The sequence below is a fragment of the Bos grunniens genome, chromosome 7 (genome assembly GCF_055505025.1).
Source record: "Bos grunniens cultivar Pamir isolate PY7600 chromosome 7, Bosgru_T2T1.0, whole genome shotgun sequence".
NCBI classification, from domain to species: domain Eukaryota; kingdom Metazoa; phylum Chordata; class Mammalia; order Artiodactyla; family Bovidae; genus Bos; species Bos grunniens.
In genome coordinates, this window is record NC_141171.1 from 31008776 (window position 1) to 31030800 (window position 22025).

General features: G+C 34.6%; 1 protein-coding gene and 1 long non-coding RNA gene across 3 annotated transcripts in view; both read right to left on the minus strand.

The window, feature by feature from the left end:
- Window positions 1–544: 544 nt before the first annotated feature.
- On the minus strand, window positions 545–6431 carry LOC147368996 (uncharacterized). Its single transcript, XR_015167057.1, has 2 exons — window positions 3135–6431; window positions 545–1885 (listed from the first exon to the last, which is right to left on the minus strand). It is a non-coding gene; the product is annotated as an uncharacterized LOC147368996 (long non-coding RNA).
- Window positions 6432–9510: 3079 nt separating this feature from the next.
- SNX2 (sorting nexin 2) overlaps window positions 9511–22025 on the minus strand; it is a 62507-nt gene continuing 49992 nt past the window's right edge. The window contains exons 12-16 of one of the 2 annotated variants that reach the window (XM_086410669.1): window positions 16670–16813; window positions 15473–15553; window positions 15278–15349; window positions 13678–13772; window positions 9511–12936 (exon numbers count right to left, since the gene is read on the minus strand). In XM_086410669.1, coding sequence (XP_086266795.1) covers window positions 13722–13772; window positions 15278–15349; window positions 15473–15553; window positions 16670–16813 — 348 coding nt within the window. In that variant the 3' untranslated portion in view covers window positions 9511–12936; window positions 13678–13721. Of the gene's footprint in view, window positions 12937–13287; window positions 13773–15277; window positions 15350–15472; window positions 15554–16669; window positions 16814–22025 lie in introns of those variants that run through there. The other variant, XM_086410668.1, reaches the window with a different exon arrangement.

The window sequence follows — 22025 nt, forward strand, 5'->3', positions numbered from 1 at the left end:
AGCCACCAGGGAAGCCCAAGAATACTGGAGTGGGTAGACTATCCCTTCTCCAGGGGATCTTCCTGAGCCAGGAATTGAACTGGGGTTTCCTGCATTGCAGGCAGATTCTTTACCAGCTGAGCTAATTATTATTCTAGCTAATAATTAGAAGAGTTAAATTTCTAATCAAGTTCTGTGGGTTAACCACTATAAAGGAAAGAAGAGAATAGCACTAAAGTAAGAGAACATGGCAATGTATTATTCTGATGTTCTTACATATCTTCTCTATGCTCCGACAGGTCAGCTAAATAGTATCTCCTCACAACGTTAATAAAAATACATGGCAAATACTATATAAGAAGTTGTACACTTAATATCTGTTAATAAAGGCAAAAACATTACATAAGAATATGGACTTCCCTGGTAGTCCAGTGGTTAGGGCTCTGCACTTCCACTGCAGGGGTGGCGGGAGGGTGGGGGAGGAGAGGGGAAAAAGAAGAAAGAGAAAAAAATTCTGCTGGAATCAGAGTATGAAATCCATGCACTGAAAATACAACACCTAGTATTGGGTAGATAAATATTTCAGCATATTTAATGATAAACTGTTTTAAATACCAACTTATAAGTCCTGACCAATATCTATCTAAAATATATTATTTATTCAACATTCTGTTATAAGACTAGCATATCATGACCAAACAAGATTTATTCCAGAAATATAAAGACAGTTAAACATTAGAAAATCTGTTGATATATATCTCAACATTGTCAGATTAGAAAAGAACAAAGATAAATGAGTATGCCAGTAAATTCTAAACCAACATTAATAAATCAGTACACCTGAAACAGCAAAAAAAAAAAAAAAAAGAACACCCCCAAACTAGCTTTAATTTGATAGAAGTACCATAACCCTACAGGAAATATCCCATTAAATATCACAGGAGGAAGCATAAGAATAGTGTTAATAACTCTTTCATGATTATTGTTTGACATTTTGCTGGAGGCCCCACTCAGTACAAAAAGAAAAGCAAAATAAACAGGTACAGACACTGGATTGGAATATATAAAACTAAGGTTATTTGTAGATGAAACAATCTACATACATAAAACAGAATCAACTAAAAATTTGTTAGAATAAAAGTTTCATAAGGTGCCAGAGAGTAAATCATCACATAGGAATCAATAGATTTCATAGACAATAACTTGCTTACACACACCAACATTAACCAATTCGAAAATAATAGGGAAAAACCAAACAATTTCATGAATAACAATATTAAAAACTTACAAATTTCTAAAGATAAATTTAAGAAACATGCAAGATTTATATGAAGAAAACTAAAAAGCTATGCAAGGACACAAAAGAAAGTTTGAAATAGTTGTATCACATTTCTGAATGAGAAGAATCAATATTTTGTTGCTTTATTTGGGTAAGTTTTCACCAAAACAATTTACAGAGCCAATACAATCAAATAACCAACATGCTAAGAAAAGGGACAAGCTTGTTTGAAAAATGAATAGCCAGGGCAGGTTTGAACAAAAAAAGGAAAGAAAGAATGAGAGGATAAGTTATTTGTAGGACATCAAAACATACTATAAAGTCATGGTATTAAACCCGTATGATCCCAGAGCAAAATTAGACAAATGACTGAGGGGAGCTAAAATTAAGACACATGACGAAGGGAACCAAATAGCTCAGAAATAGATTCCTTAAAATATAGGAACATAATACGAAACAACAATGGTATTTCAAAGCCATGAGGGTACAAAAAAAAAAAAAAAAGCTATTCAATAAATAGCTGAGTGCTTATATAGTTTTAATAAATAATTACTAAAGTTTTAGTAAATGTTAAAAATAGTATAAATAAATGGTGTAATGAAAGTTTATGAATAACTGGCTCTCCACCTGAAAGAAAAGTAAAATTTATTTTTAAAATGAATTCCACGTGTAGTAAAAAAGCTCTGTGGAAAAAAAGAACTGTAAAACACCTCAAGGTAGACAAAACCTTATTACAAAAACCAAAACAATGACTTTGGGGGAAAGATTATACTATATAAGGCTAAATAAGGATTTTAAATTAATGTAAAACAAAGACCATTAAGTTAAAAAATGTTCAATAAACTGAAAAGATAGTTGCAACATGTATAACAAAGGATTAGTGTACATTTTTGTGTAAAGAATATATAATATTTCTTAATAGCACTATAAAAAATGGACACAGTATGAACAGGGAATTTCCAGAAGAATGCAAGCAGACCAAAAAAAAAAAAACCAAAAACCCACTATATAAATTATCTATTATCGAGTAACAAGTTATCCCCAAATTTTAGCTTCTTAAAGCAAGAAGTACTTATACAGTTTCTGTTGGTCCTGGAATCTGGGAGCAGTTTAAGATGCAGACAAGACATATACCCAGGCTACAGTCATCTCAAGAGTCCACCAGGCTGCAAGAGCCATTGACAAAGTGGTTCACTCACATGCCTTGAAAGTTAATGTTAATTGTTGGCAGGAGGCCTCAGCTCCTGGCCCTCAGACCTCTCCCTAGAGACAGGGGCTTCCTCCAAAGCAAAAAATCTGAAATAGAGCTCAGGGTGAAGACTACATCTACCCTAAGAATTTATACTCCATCATTTCTGCAATATCCTGCTGCTTACAAAGGTTAGCCTATTCAGTGTAGGAGGGACTATATAATGGCTTGAGTCTCAGGTGGCAAGAATTAATCGGGGCTCCCATGGAGGTTAGCTGCCACGTAACCATGAGCAGAGAAAGAATTCTGTCACGTTATGGATTAAAATATTTTGGTGTACTTACACTATGAATATTATGTTGCACTTAAAAAAACAAAACTGTTAGGATTTCTGGGTTAAGATAACGAATTGAACATACATTATTAACTTCACTGCTTCTAGACCCAGTAAAACTAAAAGGAATTTCCCCTTAAAAAAAACAAAACAAAAAACATAAAGATAGGAGAAGCAGAAGAGAGAACAACAAAAAGATTTTTATAAACTAGAAAGCAGATGAATGAGAAGCAACCATTCTGGTAAACAAGAAAAAGCCAAATTTAAGCCAGCGGTGAGATAGCAGACAATCAACCTGATTTACACAGGACAATACCCAAAAGGCTCAGTGAGAGGGGACAGAGAAGATATACCTCATCTAGAACGGGAGACAGGCTGGCTAGAAGGAAGACTGAGTGAAATTTGAGTGGGAAAATCCTTCAATCCCCTCTTCCAGATTGGCATAATTCCAGAGGATATTTCCTGGAGAGAGAGAAAAAAAAGAGTCTTTACATTGGACAATGACTTGCCCACCTGAGGGCATGGGAACTTTCATCAAAAAATAGTTGAGGCCTGGGGGCACGTGATCATACACATGTTGAATGATGAGTATTAAAACCTCATAGAGGCTGGCAGCTATGCCTTTACCTTCCAGGCAAGAAAGTGGAAGATATTCTCTGGGAAATCTGATAAGCCCAAGCGAAGGAAACTCTAGAAACACCAACATTGGAAATTCCCTACAAACAGCCCAATGAGGTCACTCTTCAGTGATTTTCAGATTTGATAGGTGTGGCCAACATGGCAGAGTAGGAAGAACTTGAGCTCAGCTCCTCCCACAAACACACAAAAAACTAAGACTATTTACAAGCAACTATTGATGAGAATGATCTGAAGACTAGTGGAAAAGACCTTCCACCGCTAAAAGTATAAAGACAGACCCACAATGAGACCTTGTAGAGGGGGCAGTGTTGCTTCAGTCAAGACCCACCTTCCTGGAGTAGGCAACAACACAAATGGAAGGATCATCACAACTGGAGAGGTTCTCCCCTAGGAGTGAGGGGTGCAAGCCCCACGCCAGGCTTCCCAGCCTGGAGGTCCTACACTGGGAAGACAGGTACTCAGAACATCTGGCTACGAAGGCCAATGGGGCTTGCGTACAGGAGCCATAGGGCTGTGGGAAACACAGACCCTCCTTAAAGGGCACATGCAAGTCCTCACATGCTCCAAGTCCCAGCACAGAGGTAACGATCTGAAAGGAGGCTTAGACACTCCTCCTGATCTTGGAGGACCAACTGGTACTCCACCTGAGAACACAGATACTGGCAGTAGCCATTCCAGGGAGCTCATTTCTACCACAGGGGCACTGATGCTGGCAAGCACCATTTTGGAATCCTCCCTCTAGCCTACCAACACCAGGGGCTTAACACACCCAGGAGTAGGTCAACACCAATCCTAAGTAGTCAGCCCCACTGGGACACAGCCCTACCCATCAACTGCTGGCGGCCTTCATATGAGGCAGGACCTGATAGCCAGCTAGATTGGGTGCGTAACATACAGTTTTTGTCAATTATACCTGAATAAACCTGGAAAAACATTTTTAAGTTTGACAGAGCTTCCAATCAGCTTCAGTTCCCACTGCTAATCTTGAGAAGACATCCAAAAATTAACAAGTATCTGAGGAAAGCAACTAATACACAAGAGAGATAAAAACGGAAAATTAATTTTGAGGAAACAGAAACAGGGAGGAAAAAAGAAACTTTAAAAGACTATCACTAATATTCTCAGAGAGATACAGGAAGGCATTGCATCTGTGGAACAAGAAGCAGCTACTTAAATCCAATTAGAAAATGAGGGTAAACTCAGAGAGTAGAACAAAATAACAGATGCAAAATAAGAAAATAAACATCAGTTGAGAACATCCAATATCCAAATAATGAGTCTTCCAGAAAGAGAAGAGAGAATATAGAAGGGAGAAAATCATGAGTGAAATAACTCAAGAAAATGCCCAGAACTGAATTTTGTGTTTCCAGATTGAAAGCACTCACACAGGATGAAAACAGATGCATACTAAAGAAATCTGTATGAGATTTAGAACACTGAAGGAAAAAAATGACATCTTACATTCTGGAAAGGGGTAGGGGTGAAGGGAAAATGCATATACAAAAGATCTGAAAGCAGAATGGCTTTGGAATTCTCAACAGCAACACTGCAAGGTTAAAGACAAGGAAGCAATGTCTTCAGAATTCTAGAGAAAATGATTTCCTACATATGACCAATTAAATTATCAAGGATGAAGGCAAAATAAAGTCTCAAAAGTAAGTTTCTATGCATCATTTTCAAGAACTGTGTATCTACTCAAATGAAGGAATAAATCAAGAAAGAGGAAAATGTGGGTTATAGAGAATAGGAAGCCAGGGGGAGAAGCAAAGGGAATCTTTAGGATCCTCTGTACAACAGGCAAAGAAAGAACCAGTCCAGACCAGAGCAGTCTGACTCAAGAGGTGGACATTGTGAGAGCTGTTTTCATAATACTTTCTGCCGTATCTTCTTAACCAAAGAAACTACTGGAGAACATACTATTCCAACACAAGGGAATAAATCAAGAAGGAAGAAAGCATGAAACCCAGGATATAGGGAATGGATCCCAAGATAAAGGTACAGGCAATTCCAAAGTTCGGGGCAAATCCAGACATACAACATGCTCAGAGAGCATCAGTTCAGAGAAAACCAAAATCCTCAGGAGAGCAAGCCCTAGGGAAAGCAATTGGAATGGTTGAATTACTTGATCCGAATGGTCTTGTGGGAAATGTACTGTAGGAAGACATGGAAAAAACTGGCAATAGATTAAAAAAAAAAAAAAGCACCAGCCCAATGGAAAAAAAAAAAAATCAAGGTATGTTCTACCTCAAGAAAAACAACAAAATAACCCAGTGAAGTCACTGAAGAAAAGGAAAGTCCAAGAAACCATTACAACCAAGAGTAACAGGAGACATGACAACTAAATGTAATGTGGTATCTTGCATGAAATCTTAGAAAAAGGACATTAGACAAAAACAATGGCAATCTGAATAAACTATGGTCTCCAATTAACAATGGGCCTCTCAGGTGGCTCAGGGGTAAAGAATCTGCCTGCCAATGCAAGAGATGCAGGAGACGGGTTCCATCCCTGGGTTGGGAAGATTCCCTGGAGGAAATGTAACCCACTCCAGTATTCTTGTCTGGAAAATCAAATGGACTGAGACTAGCAGGATACAGGCCATGGGGTCTCAGAGTTGGACATGACAGCATGCATACATGCTAGTTAATAGTAATATAACTATACTGATTCATTAACTGTAACAGATGTACTACACTAACATGTTAATAATAAGAGAAGCAAGGTATATAGCATATAACTCCAAGTGTACTACCCTCAGTTTTTACGTAATTCTAGTATTGTTCTAAAAAGTTTTTTTTTTTAAAGACAATCACAATTAAATATACTAAAACTTTCAGCAGTGAACATTTGTAAGGCGTTAAAAATGAAAATACTGAATACTGATTTAACCAAAAACTTTACACTGGGAGACGAGTGTTATGAAGCAGACGGATGGTAGCATAAAAGAAAAACTCTCATTTGCCATAAAAAAGATGTGGCTGATGTCTAAAAGTGATGATTCAAACGACAGCAGGATATGCATTCTACTTAGAAATGTGAAGGTATTTAAATGGCAGAAGAAACAGTGTAGAAAGAGGTTATCTTTGAGGAAAATGACCAGGGAAATCGTGGTTTGTGGGGCAGGGCACCACTGTGTTTTATGTGTTTCCGATGCTAGTTTGGTTTTCAGACTATGTACATGGAGTGATTTGATGAGATAGACATTAACTTAAAATTCAAAAGACTAAAGTCAATTTTTATCTGCTGACATGCAAAAAGCTTTCAATACTTTAGCAAACCAAAAAGTAAATTTGAAGAACCCACAGAAATAACCTTTGCCGCACTATGAGCTCTAGGCTTTGCAGTAAGAGCTCTATGCAGCTGTCATATTGAAGTTATTCTTTTAAAAAGGTGGCAATACACCAATTAATGTCGTTTCTTAAACGCAGGTTTCCTTTGACTGCTTTCTTGAGTTGTTTCGTCTTACCAAACTATTCTTTCACCTCATCATAGCTACGTTCCCCAATCTGTGCCTGTCACCTCACTTACCTTCATCTTTTGGTCTTTTAAATCATTCAAAATCCTCCCCCCCTTCGCTTTCTTACATACACCAACAATCCCTAATCTTGAATAGATCAGACTTTGTCTTGCTTTCTCATGGCTTAAAAAAATGGATATTTTGGTTGACTCCATTTTAAATTCATGATTTCCAAACTTATTTGAAAGTGGGTACTCTTCCACAGCTCTGACTCTTCTCGGTTTCTGTTTTCTAGCCACCTACCACTTTCCTGTGCCCCGTGCCCACTCCCCCACCCTTTTCTTTGGCTTTTCTGCTGGTATTCCCTAATGATGGTTTAATTTTCTATTTCACTGAGAAAATAAAAGCATTCAGACATTATTTCCCAATAATGGAAATGCCTTCTTTCCCTTCTTTTTTGTTCAGAGGAAGAAACTCCCCCTTTTTTCTGAGGCTCTTTGCACTTACCTGACTTACTCACCTCCATTCTTCCCTTAGATGTTACTTGTATGTGATATTTTGTCCTCAGCAAAGGCATTCATTAATAATCATGGTTTTAAGGAACAGAGCATGTTCACATTCTAACTTGATGACACAACATCTAGTCCTGACTTATGTTTTCATGTATTTTCATCTTGGATGCCCAAAGGTACATCAAAAACATGGTGGGTGGGACAGGGATGGATTGGGAGCCTGAGGTTAGCAGATGCAAACTATTACATGCAGAATGGATATACACAGTCCTACTGCATGTACAGCACAGGGAACTCTATCACTATCCTGTGATAAACTATGGTGGAAACAATATAACATGCCTAGAACTCTCCCATACTATCTCAGTTATTCAAAGCAGAAGTATCCTAAGTCATCAAAGCCAGAAATCAAGGCATCATTCTAGACAACCTTCTTGTTCTTCCCGGATAATCAATCCATTACTTCCGTGCCTGATACAGCAGAGACTGAACAAATACTACATGAGTGAATGAGTGATGCTGGCCCCTTACCATCCCCCTATCTCCCTTATGGCTACCACTGCAGTGTCATGCCCTCACCAGTTGTCTGTATGATTACTGTTCCAACAATTGCTGTCAAGATCTTTTCTCTCCTTTTTTCTCCATTGATTACTACTTCCCTTAATCTACAACATATTTAAGGTTCTTCTATGTGTTTCTGTGTGGAAACAAACTCTCCCTAAGCAACTGCCCCACTTCTCTCTCACCCTTCATTTGTCCCCAAGCTTCTTTAAAAGTCTCTAGTTTTCTGACAAGATTCATTTAACTACAGCATCTTTGTAGTGGGGGTAGATCTAAGCTTTTGCTGGCTGAAAAAAGAAAAAAAACGGATTTTGTCTGCAAGCCTTCTTCCCCTCCATCCCTGATCCTTAGCCTCAGGGCTCTAAGAGCAGATCTTAGGGACAGATTATTCTGTCCCTAAGGACCCTGTTGGGTAAGCCCATTTAGATCCTAGTCAAGCGTACACCCATTGTTTTAAAGCAGCAGTAAAGACTGGTAAAATAGTCAAAATGCAGGTCATTTTGTTCAGACTGAGATTAAATATTCAGTAAACATTTATTGGATGCATAAGAGCTAATATTTATTAAGTACATGCTATTGCTGAGAAAGTCACACAAATTATCTTAATCCCCTGAAGGAGCACCTGAACAGGTACTATTATTACTTTCCATTTTACAAATAAGGAAACTTTAAGTTTTAGAGAAAAATAACTTTCTCTAAGTCAATGATGTAGATTCTTGAACCAGGGTTCAAACAGGCAGACTGGATGCATAATTGTATTTTTCATCACCCCATTACCCTCCCTTGATTGTACCATACTAGGTTCTAGAAGAAACAACAAGCACATAGTCGTTCTTCAAGAAGCGCACAGACTACTCAAAGTAGAAAGACTGCTATAATGCAAGGTAAACATCAGTAAACACAATCTGAAAGGTGCAGAATGTTACCAGAGTCCTGCTAAGAGATCCAGAAGTTCTCTGCTTCCTTCTAGTTAGAAGACTAAAAAGGATATACGGAGGATGTGGACTTCATAGAACACTGAGTAGGATTTAATGAGTTGCTGGTAAAGAGGAAAAAGTTAACTCAGACAAGGCAACATCAACAGCACTGACCCATAAAAGGATAGCGCATTCTCACAAGACGATGATTCTCACAATCATCATTTGATTAAAGCAAAAGGTGGGTGAAAGCACGGAGCAAGATCAAGACAGGAAAAGTGGTTTGAAACTATGTTCTGGATAATTTGGACTTTATCAAGGTCACAACATCTTGTGAGGAGAAAGAGAAGAAATGAGAAGCGAACAGATTTTGGAACTAGAATCAACTCAAATTGGTCTTAGCAAAAAAAAATCTCAGCTATGTAAATGAAAACATAAGCATTTTGTGTCTCAGTTGCAAGAAGATAAGCACTTTTAACTGAAATTTAGCAGCAAGTGTTGGTTAAAAAGCCTCCTCTCATGCATGCACATGCACATTCATGTACACACACAAGTCCACACACACTTACACATATACTGAGAACCACCTGAAATAAAGATCTAGAAAATACGTATAGGTTAAAATCAAGATAACTCAAGACTTGATTATGGAAGCAACAAGAAGGCAATTTATTGTTCAGTTTTGTTAGATTCTGTCTGACTTTAGTTTTATTAAACAGTTACATATATAAATTTAAAATAGAATTCTTTCCCTCAAAGCAGTCCCTTAAATCAGTTTAATCCCATTAACTGATGTTAATAAAAAAAGAAAAATTTCTGTGTATTAACAAGCGGGCAGCCTCACCTTAATTGTCTTTAATTACAAAGTTTCCATTTGACTCAGTTTATTAAGAAAAATACTTATTCAATTTCTTGAGAATTAAAGTATGTGACAAGAGGAAGGAAGATGAGGATTTTTAATTTTTTCATGTGCATTAAAAGATCAGATAGCAAGCCACAATTTTCCTGTTTTGTACCATCTTCTATTCTAAGCCACTTCTGAAGTAACAGTTTGAAGAAATAAATTCTCTGTATACCAAAGGACTATCTAGAGTTCAATGTTTATGATTAGAAGAAGAATTGCTAATATATCTTTTTCCATACAGTTTCAAGGAAGAATGTTTACCTTCAACAGATTTAAGAAAAATCAGTTCAAGATAACGATTTAGATTCTGGGTTTGCTTATCTGTAAAATAAGGAAGTTGTACTAGAGTCTCTAACTTTCCACTTGTGGAATGGTATGAGTGCTCACTACTTGCAAAGCACTGCGCCACCAAATCTTATACCTGAATTGTATTTGCTTTTGAGAGCAACACCAACAAGTCCCTTTCATTTAGCTTTTAACACTTCACTGGATTTGGAGTGGTAAACAAAAAAAATCGCTGTTGGACATAACTCTCCTTTTCCAGTTTCATGCAATTATCTAAATCTGAACTGCCCAGAGTCACAGCCACTAGCCACATGTGACAACCAATCACTTAACATGTGGCTAGTCTGAATGCATATACAATCAAAGTGTGAAACAGGGGATATAGAACACTTAGCACAAAAAACAGAATGTAAAACACCACAGTAATTTTTAATATACTGGATTGCATGCTAAAATATTTCAGAGCTACTCAGTTAAAAATTAACTTTACCTGTTTCATTTACTCTTTAAAATATGGGTAAAGAAAACTGAAAATTATGTATGTGGCTCACATCGTATTTCTATTGGTCTGTAACACTAAGGACCTCATCCACAGATCACCGTGACCTCTCCTCATGGCCTTGATTACAAAGGTGGAGTAATCAACAATTTTGATACAACTCCTGTTGTAATTTCTTCCCTCTTCTTGCTATTTCTGTGTCTGGCCAATCGTTTATCTTATTACTTGAAACCATATCCTTCACTGTGAGGATTAGAAATGAAACCTGTTTGATCTGGATTTTATTCTTTTTTTCAATACTTTGAAACAGATTATATCACAGATATGGTAACATATACATTTCCTGCTGGTGGATATGGAAATGTGTCCAAAGATCTCAAGTCAGTGACTGCACTTCCTTTTCACAGCTGTTGTCTTCCCTCCTACCAGTGATCTTCCTTCCTCTAAAACAGGATGACGTTCGCTCCTTCTATCTATAGTCTTGAGTCTTGTTATTCACATGACTGCCCATGCAGGGAGCCATAACAAGAAAGTGAAGTAGACACTTGGCTTCATAACTAGTCACATGCTATAGCACAGAAAAATGAAAATCTCTGTAACTTCCTTAGACATCAAGAAATATTTTTTTAAAGGATTATAATCTTCCATTTTTACTCATCTGATTTCCCTCCTTTAAAGAAACCTGATTTGTTAAGAGACTTATTTTATATTTAAAAGCCACTTATGAAACAATCTACACAAGAAATTGGTAAAACTTTGCTATATCTGAATAATAAAAAGGTTAAAGAGTAGCCAACAATGAAACAAGGGTATGAGATTAATATATATATATATATGTATAAAAAAGGTGGATAGTTGAAATTACTCATCAAAAATACAATAAAAAACTTATGTTTTAGAAATATTTTAGAAATAATATTTTTATACACATTTATTTTGCTTTAGCCTTGCTTTTACGTTATTAATAGAAGGTGATTTTGCTTAGAATTTGACTCTCTAATAGAATAATATTTATGCTAAAGCTTGGTAAACAACATATTTTAAAGTAGAAAGGCACTTTAGGAATCAGTTTTATACCCTTGTTTTATAGATGGGTCACACAGCTACTGAGTATGTTGACTCCAAGTTCGGTTTGTTCTGCTGTATTACGCTGTTTTAGTCCTTCTTTATCTTTTATCTGGTTAAAGAAAAAAAATTAAACTCGTATGTTTATAACTAAAAGATTATATTAATGCTCTTGCTGTTCTATTTACTTGGAATCAAAGTATTTTAGTAAGATGTGAAGACTGATGGCTAAAGATGACTGTAGTGCTGAAGAAATTAAATCCTGTATCAGAGGCTCACATAATTTATTTGAAATTTCCAATACTCTCTTTATGTTTTAATAAAAAGATTGTTAAGGGGAATGGAATCTGGAATGGACTCAGGTCTGTTACTCTCTTCAGCTTAAATCCGAAAATATTTGTTATTTTATTTGGTGGTCCTGGAGGTTGTTATAAATATATCAGAGCAGAACTGAAGATTTCTGCTTGAATAACTAAGTTACTATCCTATGTGTAAACTGAATATTTGGAAGTAACAAAACTATATACCTAATACTAAAACCTCATTATAGTGGAACTGTTCCCAGTAAGCCTGTATTTTGCTCAGTATTAACGAGACAACAAGATAGGATCTGATATATATTAATATGAATTACTCATTAAAGTATCTAAGTCACCTCCAAGAGAAGCAACAACAGAAGACTGTACTGTTTCCGATTCAGTTTCTCCTTGTTCTTAAGACGGCAAACATTATTTTGCATCGTCCGGGATTTTTTTTTTTTTCTGTTCAATTCATCAAGTCTTTATTATTAACCTGTAAGTGTCAGGTATTCTTCTAGGTTCTAGGATTATAAATATGAACAATACCTACAAGAGGCTAAAAATTTCAACTAAAAGAAGTGCACAAACATCGCCTGAGGAGACTCTGCTACGTTAACTGTGTTCAGTAAGCTGTTAGAAAAGACTCAGTTACACATACATCTTACCCTTCCAGAAGGGAGACACAACTGAGGAGCATCTTTAAGAAAAGTCTGATGCTAGTCACAACTTAAATTTTCATCAACATCAAGGATTATATAACTGCCATGTAAACATGATACAGAAATAGGTGATATGGTTGCCAAAGACAAATTTCACTTTACTTCAAATTTGCTTTGTACCATCATTGGCTATTCATCAAATCACTGGGTATTTTAGCACAGCACTTTTCTCTGTCAACGATGACCACAGATGATCTTTTAGCTTAAAACAACAAAAAAAAGGCAAGGTAAGGAATAAATTAAATATATGCAAAGTCTTAGACTTTGAAGGTAATAGAAGATGAGCAAAATCCATAGGACCTGTAACAGAAACAGATAAATATTTTTTTAATTGTTAAATTGGGCACTTATAATAGGAAAGGATAAAAAACAAGACAACTATTTACTCCTTTACTCAAGACAAAAAGCATCTCTCAAAGATGAACCAAGAGATAAATGTTCTTTGGTTTATGATGATTTTGCAAAAACAAAACTTAATTAACCTTCATTTAGTGACTTAGTAATCAAAGAGTTCAGCTTTTTTGGTCAATTAAAAAATTAATGATCATAGCATCACCTAAATAACATCTAAAAGAAAAAGTTTCTTTGTATTAAAATGCTTTCAAAAGACTTCTAATATGTTTACATACCCAAATAATTTGTTACTAATACTTCACAAGGAATATAATTTTATTACTGTAATCACAAAATCATAATTTCTGTACAGGAATGTATAAGTGAACATTAATCAATGCATTGATAATTCACTTCATAAAGAGGGTGAACACACTACAGAACATACTGTAAAGAAAAAATATTGTAAAATTTTCTGGCCTCGCAGTGCACTTTTTAGTGCAAGTATTTAAGACACAATAGTGTTCAATTCAGCAAAGTATTGCAGAATGTCATGCCACAGTCCACTTAATTCAAAGACGGTCAGGACATGCAGCTTGTAATAAAATGTCAGAATATATATTTATAAAAAACCACATGTAATTCATAAAATATATAGTGGTTTATTTAGATGGTTTTTAATGATTTCACTATGGAATTCTGCATAACTGGAACAAGCATCCAAGATCTTCTTAACAGGAATAATCTTCTTGCTAGGCAATGGCTTTGGCCTCAGGTAGGAATGCCTCCCAGTATTTTATCAGCTGTGGATGATAATAAAACATATTCTTATAATCTGTCATATATATATTTCATGAAGCATTAAAAAAATCTAGCTAATAATAAATAACATTTACTAAAGTCTGATTCTTAAAGGGACCATCTAAATTCCCTTATACAGCTTGTCAATATAATTAGTTTATAAATTACTTAAAAATATTAACTATTCATGGCTAATTTGAATTTCTGTAATAAAAAACACAATTTAAAAAATACCTAAAAAGTTACGATTAATTTATGCAAAACTGTATATATAAAAAGTTTTGCTAGTGTAAACTATATAAGATTACCTTAAATAATAAAACTGCAATGAGCTTTTCCAATATAAAGTGATAACATCTCCTAATTCAGAGAATATTCACATTTTATGTTATTGCCAGCCAAAAAGAGTGATAAAGAAGGAAGAAAAGAAAACATCCAAGCAAGAAAGCGAAAAAGACACTGGAAAGAATTAGCTGTCGGTCTTTTCTGGATAGTCCAGAAAATAGTACAGATTGACATAAAAAGTAACATTAAGTTTAAAACAATTCTTTTAAAGACAAGCTTATATAAACTAATTTTTCCATTTAAAAAATCTGATTTTATGAACTAAGTACTTAAAATATATAAAAAAAATTGAAGATACAATGTTATCACCTAATTTAAAATTTTATTATATAGTTTTAAAAGAACTGGGGGAAGAAATCCTTCTGTTCAAGATATTAAATAATTTGACATACTACTCAAAGTTACATTAAAGTACACAGGGGAAAAAAATCTCTATTATCTTGTTACAGACTTTTCTTTACTATAACGAAAACCCATGGTTTTCTCTATTTAAGGAGACAAATGCCACTTGTGGTATACAATCAACATGAAACCCAAACTAAAGCAAAAACAATATTCTTTAAAAAACCTTCAAAACTTAGTTTTTAGTTTAAGTTCTAGCTAGTATGAAAGAGAACTTACTATAAGAATATATTTAAACATCTGCAATCAATAGAGAAATAAAACTGGGAAGACAGAGAAAAAAGGAAAAATAGTACAGCATGTTTCTCTAAAGTCTAAAATTGAGAAACCTCTCTCTCTCCTAGGGGTTAGGAGTAGAGGCAAAAAGAACTTCAAAGTGAGTGTTAAGTTGCTCAGTCATGGCCCACTCTCTGTGACCCCATGGTCTGTCCATGGGATTCTCCAGGCAACAATACTGGAGTGGATTGCCATTTCCTTCTCCAGGGGATCTTCCCGACTCAGAATCGAACCTGCATCTCCTGCATTGCAGACTGTTTACCACCTGAGCTACCAGGGGAGCCCCAAGAAGGACTTGAGGATTTCCAGTTACTTTTACTGTACCATTTTATTTTCCCTTTGCTAGCTTTGTTTTTTTCTACTCCATTTATTGCTTCTCAAGTTTAAAAGCTCATTTCATTGGTTATCATCTTTAAAATAAAAAAGTATATCAAAAACAAGTTCTAGAAGTCTGTAAGTTATAAAAAAAAAAAAATTACCTTACCTGTTGTTGTGTTTGTACTAATGATTCTAAGTACTTGATAATAACAGTTTTAAAATCTTTCACTCGTTCTTTCTGTTGAAATATAATAAATGGGGAAAAAAGCTCCATTAGTACAAAACTAAATTTGATTTTACCACAGTATCACAGCAAAATGTGACCCCGTTGTTAAGAAAAGTGTAAAATTATTATACTTGCCTCAAATCTTCCCACTTCTTTTCGAATTGTTTTAGAGATCTGTTCAAAATCTCTTTCTCCTTGTTGTACTTTTGCCTCCCACTGACAAAAACAAAAGATAAGATTTTTAACTCTTGCCTGGGAAGAATCATTAGAACTAGCTGTTATGACCACTCATTTAATTTATGCCTAAAAATCCTGAAAGCTCACCACTGGCAAGACCCAGTTTGGCATCACTCAAACTTGTATCTAACTTTCCAGTACTGGAAGTGCATTATCAGCTTAATTTCCATTAATATTTTACTATCAGATATACTCAAGATCAGGATATTATAGTGCTTAATGAATTATAATCCCCACATCTTAATTTAGATGAAAAGATTTTGAATATAAAGTTCACTATCAAATAATTCAGCAATGCTAAGAGTATAATCCTCTCATTTCTTTATACAACTTTAAATTATTTCAAAATATATCAATAATATTTGCCTAATTTCAAGAAAACATGTTCACAATTTATATGCCCATGGAAATAATTAGAAAAATTATATGACATACATTTAGAAAACATTTTTGTAATGGTGTAATGTCCAGATTAAAAAAAAAAATGCAATTATGGTCTATTGAAGAGCTATTAGTAAACATTAAACTCACTACAGAAACAATGAAAGTTGTGATTAGTGACCAATGGAACAGCTAAAAATAAAATAAATCAAGATTTAAGCAATGGAATGATATTTTCCCACTATGTAACCGAAACACTGGTACATACTCTTCAAAGAGCAGGTACATTTACTTTAAGTAATATAAAGGTTGTCCTACCTCTTCAATTTCCTTATTGAAGCATGGCAAAAGAAGTGTATAAATTATAATAAACTTATACAAATTTACTAAAATACCATATATAATACATATATATGGGGGATAATATATAAGTAATTATCTGAAATCAAATTATCTCAAAAGAAAGGTTAATTTAAATGTTTTCCTTGTATGCTTCTTTATCCATTCCATAATTATGTGAAAGTAACAAAGGCTGCTGGAGATTTTTACGATGATCAAAATGTTAAAGTAATTCTAAAACAGTTTACAAATTATGAAAAAACTGCTAAGTGTTGAATGGTTCAGAAAAAAATTCATGAAAAATTATGCATATATGAATGACTTAATGGAAAACTTGGGTAAAAGAGATAAGTAAAAGCATTTTGTATTAATCACCTCTCTTATTTCATTTTTAGCTTGCTGTATTTTATCTGGTTTGTTAGCAACCATCATTTTTGCTTCAGTTTCACGTTTTTTGAGCAAAGTAATTTGGGCATCTTCCCATTTCTGCCAGCATTTCACTCGATGGTCAAATACACCCTATAAGTGAATGACATAATAATTATTAACTGGGAGCTAACACTGAAATTCTTTCAAAATACCAGAAGTGCTACATACTGAAAACAATAAAACCGAGTATTTATATGCTATTCTTTATACTAAGATACTGAAAATAAACATGCTAATATCAAAAGAAGTAGATTTCCATACTCATTTACATAAAAATAAAAACCCACCCATAACTGGATGAAATATACAAAATCCATTTCACTAGCCTTTAGGGTTTAAAATCTGGCCTATAACAAGGTTTCTAACAGAGTTTTATGATTTGAAGAAAGACTTTTTAATAGGAAAATGCTGGTATCCATATCTACAATTGAAAGTTTTCCTACTAAAATATCAAAAGCAGATTTAAGTTTTGGAAATATGTCAGAAAATTGAAAATAGGAAATTGGAAAAGCTGTAAGATAACAAAGCAAAGTAAAAATGTGGTGGAAGACATTATCAATAGCAAATAAAAGAAAAGCCAAACAATTTAAAGGTATAACAAAATGGGGAATGGGGAAAAGAGAGAGAGTCTTATACAAGATGAAAAGGGCAAATGGATGTACATATCTAGTATGCAGAACCTAATGAAGAAATAGACAAAAAAAAAAAAAAAAAAGAACAGAAAAATCCAACCAACTCCATGACTTCTTTCAAGGGGTTTGGCAGAGCAAGAACAAGTTACTAGAAGACAGTAATTAGAGAATTCTTTAAAAAAAACAAAAAACAAAAAGCTGATGGACAGGATGGAATACAACAGTAATCCCTTTTCTAACTTGATGTTGAGAATATATTCATATTTTTTTAGTATTTATTAATTGAATAAATGAATCAAACATTAATAGGTGAAACAGTTATCTTCATTTATTCCAAGTAAAGTGTTCTGGATCAAGAAACAGTAAATTAATAAATGTTCTTATAAGAACTTGATGAAGAAGAAAGCACCTAGATTGTGTATTTTCAAAATGTAGGCTTTGGAAAAAATGAAATTTGGATTCGAACACTAGTTTTGTCGCTTAAAACTTTGAGTAAATTCCCAAAATACCCAAAAAATTGGGTAAATTACCCAAAGTCACTTGACTTTGGGTAAATTCATTTAATTTCTATAATCCACAGTTCTCTCAAATATAAAAGAGGAAAATGAGATCTAGATTTATGCACTGGAAATAAAATGAAAAAAGTATATAGCATGCACAGTGACTTAACCTACCAGATGTTTAATAATTAGAAGATACTATTACAGCTTACATATAAGTAACATACACACATAAATGTAGTTGATTAACTAGATATCTACTAGAAGTGCACATAATAATAATTTAGTAGGGAAAAAATAATTGGACTGTATTCAGAAAAATACTAGTTCTGTATTTGTGTATTATAAAAATGTGGGCAATAATATTAAAAATTCCAAGTCAACAGATAGTTCTTAAAGACAATACACATTTTAATTAACCAGGACAAGAGACATACTAGACAAGTGGGGTCGCACAGAGTCAGACACGACTGAAGCGACTTAGCAGCAGACAATTAAGTTAAAAACACTCTTATCTATAGGCATTGAAATCCGTTTTATTAGATTTGTCATCTCATATCATTTCTCTTCTCTCAGTAGTGAGTCCTAGTGACTCTTTGCTTTTCCTGTTTAAAAGACCATATTAGCCTTAAAACATTTCTCATTATGAATTAATTTTGCTTCAGCCAAATTAAAGTGGGCCAAAATCACAAAAGTAACAAATCTAACACAAATACATTCCCAAAGTCACTATCCTTTAAAAGAAGCAATCCCTGTGCCTTACCATATACACAAATTTTAAAAGTAATTTAAGATTTTTAGGCCTAGTTTCCCTTTAAATGGACAGAGCCATATCAGCTCTTTATTTATAAATTCCTCTGTTCAATAACTAAATTTATTATTTAAAATATTTACCAATACAGGGCAGAAACGAACTAAAATGCCCTTTAATTTTAATATTTGCTTAAGTTCTTAACATGTATCAACGGGCCTTTTCAGTGACATACTACCTGAAACTAATTTGGTCTCTGCCCAGTTTATTTCATAATATTCCAGAACCATCACATGTTTATTGTGGTACAGATACAGGAACAATTTTAAAGGCAAAATGATAAAAGTCTGGTTACGTTAGAAAAAAAAAATTAATCTTAACTCCATAAAAATTAACTTTTTCTTCATTTGTCTTTCTACCCTTGTAACACTAGAATATAAAGAGAAAATCAGAACCACACTTAATCTTCTAAAAATGTGATCTTAAAAATCAAATTATTATTGAGGTTTGACAGAAACCAACAAAATTCTGTAAAGCAATTATCCTTCAATTAAAAAAAATCAAATTATAATGTAATGTAAGCCTTTGCATGGCAAGATACTAATCCACTCTGGTATAAACAGTTTCATCTGTAAGAGGGAAACATTTAGACTGGTGATTCACTTTAGACTCCATACCCCTGGCGATTTTGTGGTACCTATCTGTATGCAAGCTAGTCTAAATTAGATAAGGTTGCAGTTGTAGAGCAGTTTTCCTAGCCAACCAGGAAATTTGAGGCTGTAATTTTAATTTTTTCCCATTGTAATTTAATTAATACCATATTCTACTTCAGTGAATCTGAAAGTATGTGGCCCAGATTCCTGGAGTCCTGAAAGAATGCTGATTATACAGACAGACAATGAAGATGCTAAACTTCTTGGGGAATCCATCTATTGATTTTTTTTAAAAATTACATTTTATATATTTTATACATTTACTTTCAGAGCAAGAATTCCTTATAAAGAATTCTAGTGCTGAAAACACTGAAAACTACTCCCTCAATTCCTGACCCTACTCTAGAGGTTCATAGGAGGCCAACACATGAAAATGTATGTAACGAGTTTACCATTTAATACATGTCAGTTAACAGTACTACCCAAAATGTGGAGTCCCAGATGTCAGAGGCTGTACAAAAGAGGAAAACAGAAATTTTCTGGCTTAAAGGCCAGAACTGGGGAGTATTTTGAGCAGGTGAACTTTTATCTTTTTCTTTAAGACCCCAATTTCTCCTGTTCTCAGCACCCTCACTTGAAGCTAGTTCTCAAAGTACTTTAGCTTCAAAATTACCATCATTTTGAAAAATACTCTCCATATGGATAGAACAAAGGGCTAAATAGTATTAAACAGCTATTAGAAATCAGTAAGACAAAAAAATTAAAGAAAACTGGGCAAAGGACATAAACAGTTCATAGAAAAAAGAAATACAAAAGGTTTACCGTTTGTCAAAATGCTTACATTCACAATAACTAAAGAAATTAAAACTTATACCTCTTCAGAGAGTAACATGGCAGTGTTCATGGGTATTTAAAATTCATATATCCACTGGTCAAGTAATTCTACTTCTAGGGATTTTATGCCCAAAGAGTTATTATCAAAATACTTAATATTTAATATTAGACTGATCAAATAATTCAAGGTCTATCTATATGATAAATGATGGAATATGATTAACCATTTAAAAGATTACAACATATCTTTACATAAACTGATAAACAGATCTCTTAGAAATGGAGTGGGTAAAAAAGCAGGCAAAGAACTGTGCATATAGTATGCTCCTTTTTGAAGAAGGAAGAGATGAATGGAGAGAAAAAGGTGGTTAAGAAAAAGAGATAGAAAGAAGGAAAAAAAAGAAAATTAGTTTCATACACATGCATGGCTAATTCTGTAAAGACACCTCACAGTATCTGACTGAGGGAAGAGAGATTAGAGGTCTTGGGTAGAAAAGAAATTTACCTTTTAGGGCTGCTAGAATTATTCTATGCATGTATTACTTATTCAAATACAAACAGTTTAAATTTAAAAACAAAAAATAAAGACCATAAAAATGTCATATAAATGTCATTTATAATTTCTCAATTCCTTTATGAAATTGAGTTGGGCTAGGTTTCAGTAGAAAATCAATCTGAAACAGCTTAATGCATCTTAACGTATAACTTGACCACAGACCATACTGATTTAGTATTTCCCAAAGGGTGTTCCATATATGTGCAAGGACATTAACTGGACAAGGACAGGGATATCACAAACATTATCTCAAAGACTTAGTTGACCGTGGTACATTTTTCAGTGTCAGTGTTCTGTAGGAAACATTCTAGGATGTGAATATAACTGTAACTTCATGAGATGCAAAAATACAATAAGAAGGTAGAGGCAGTATGAGAAAAGCTGTTTTTGAAGGATGAGCATCCATCACACAGGAAGATTAACACTGAGAGGGAGTCTTCTCCCAGGTTAGCTCTTCTCAGCATGTCTCACACAGTGCCAAGTGTCCCTTTTTGAACCCAGAGGTTTTTTCTGGAGGTGTTATTCTTTTTAACAACAGCTCTCATGCTAGTGGGAGTTCTGGAATGAGGTGAGAGCAGGTGGCAGAGAAACAGGAACCATTATCTATAAACTGGACTTCGGTGTATCACTAGTTGCCTGTTTAAAATGAAGTATAAGATCATGGCATCCAGTCCCATCACTTCATGGGAAATAGATGGGGAAACTGTGGAAACAGTGTCAGACTTTATGTTTTTGGGCTCCAAAATCACAGCAGATGGTGACTGCAGCCATGAAATTAAAAGATGCTTACTCCTTGGAAGGAAAGTTATGACCAACCTAGCACATTGAAAAGCAGAGACATTACTTTGCCAACAAAGGTCCATCTAGTCAAGGCTATGGTTTTTCCAGTGGTCATGTACGGATATGAGAGTTGGACTGTGAAGAAGGCTGAGTGCCAAAGAATTGATACTTTTGAACTGTGGTGTTGGAGAAGACTCTTGAGAGTCCCTTGGACTGCAAGGAGATCCAACCAGTCCATTCTGAAGGAGATCAGCCCTGGGATTTCTTTGGAAGGAATGATGCTAAAGCTGAAACTCCAGTACTTTGGCCACCTGAGGGGAAGAGTTGACTCACTGGAAAAGACTCTGATGCTGGGAGGGATTGGGGGCAGGAGGAGAAGGGGACGACAGAGGATGAGATGGCTGGATGGCATCACTGACTCGATGGACGTGAGTCTGAGTGAACTCCGGGAGTTGGTGATAGACAGGGAGGCCTGGCGTGCTGAGATTCATGGGGTCGCAAAGAGTTAGACACGACTGAGTGACTGAACTGAACTGAATACTCTAACTATCTATATTAACATCTTTAAATAGCTGAAGAGAAAAATTAACCACCAG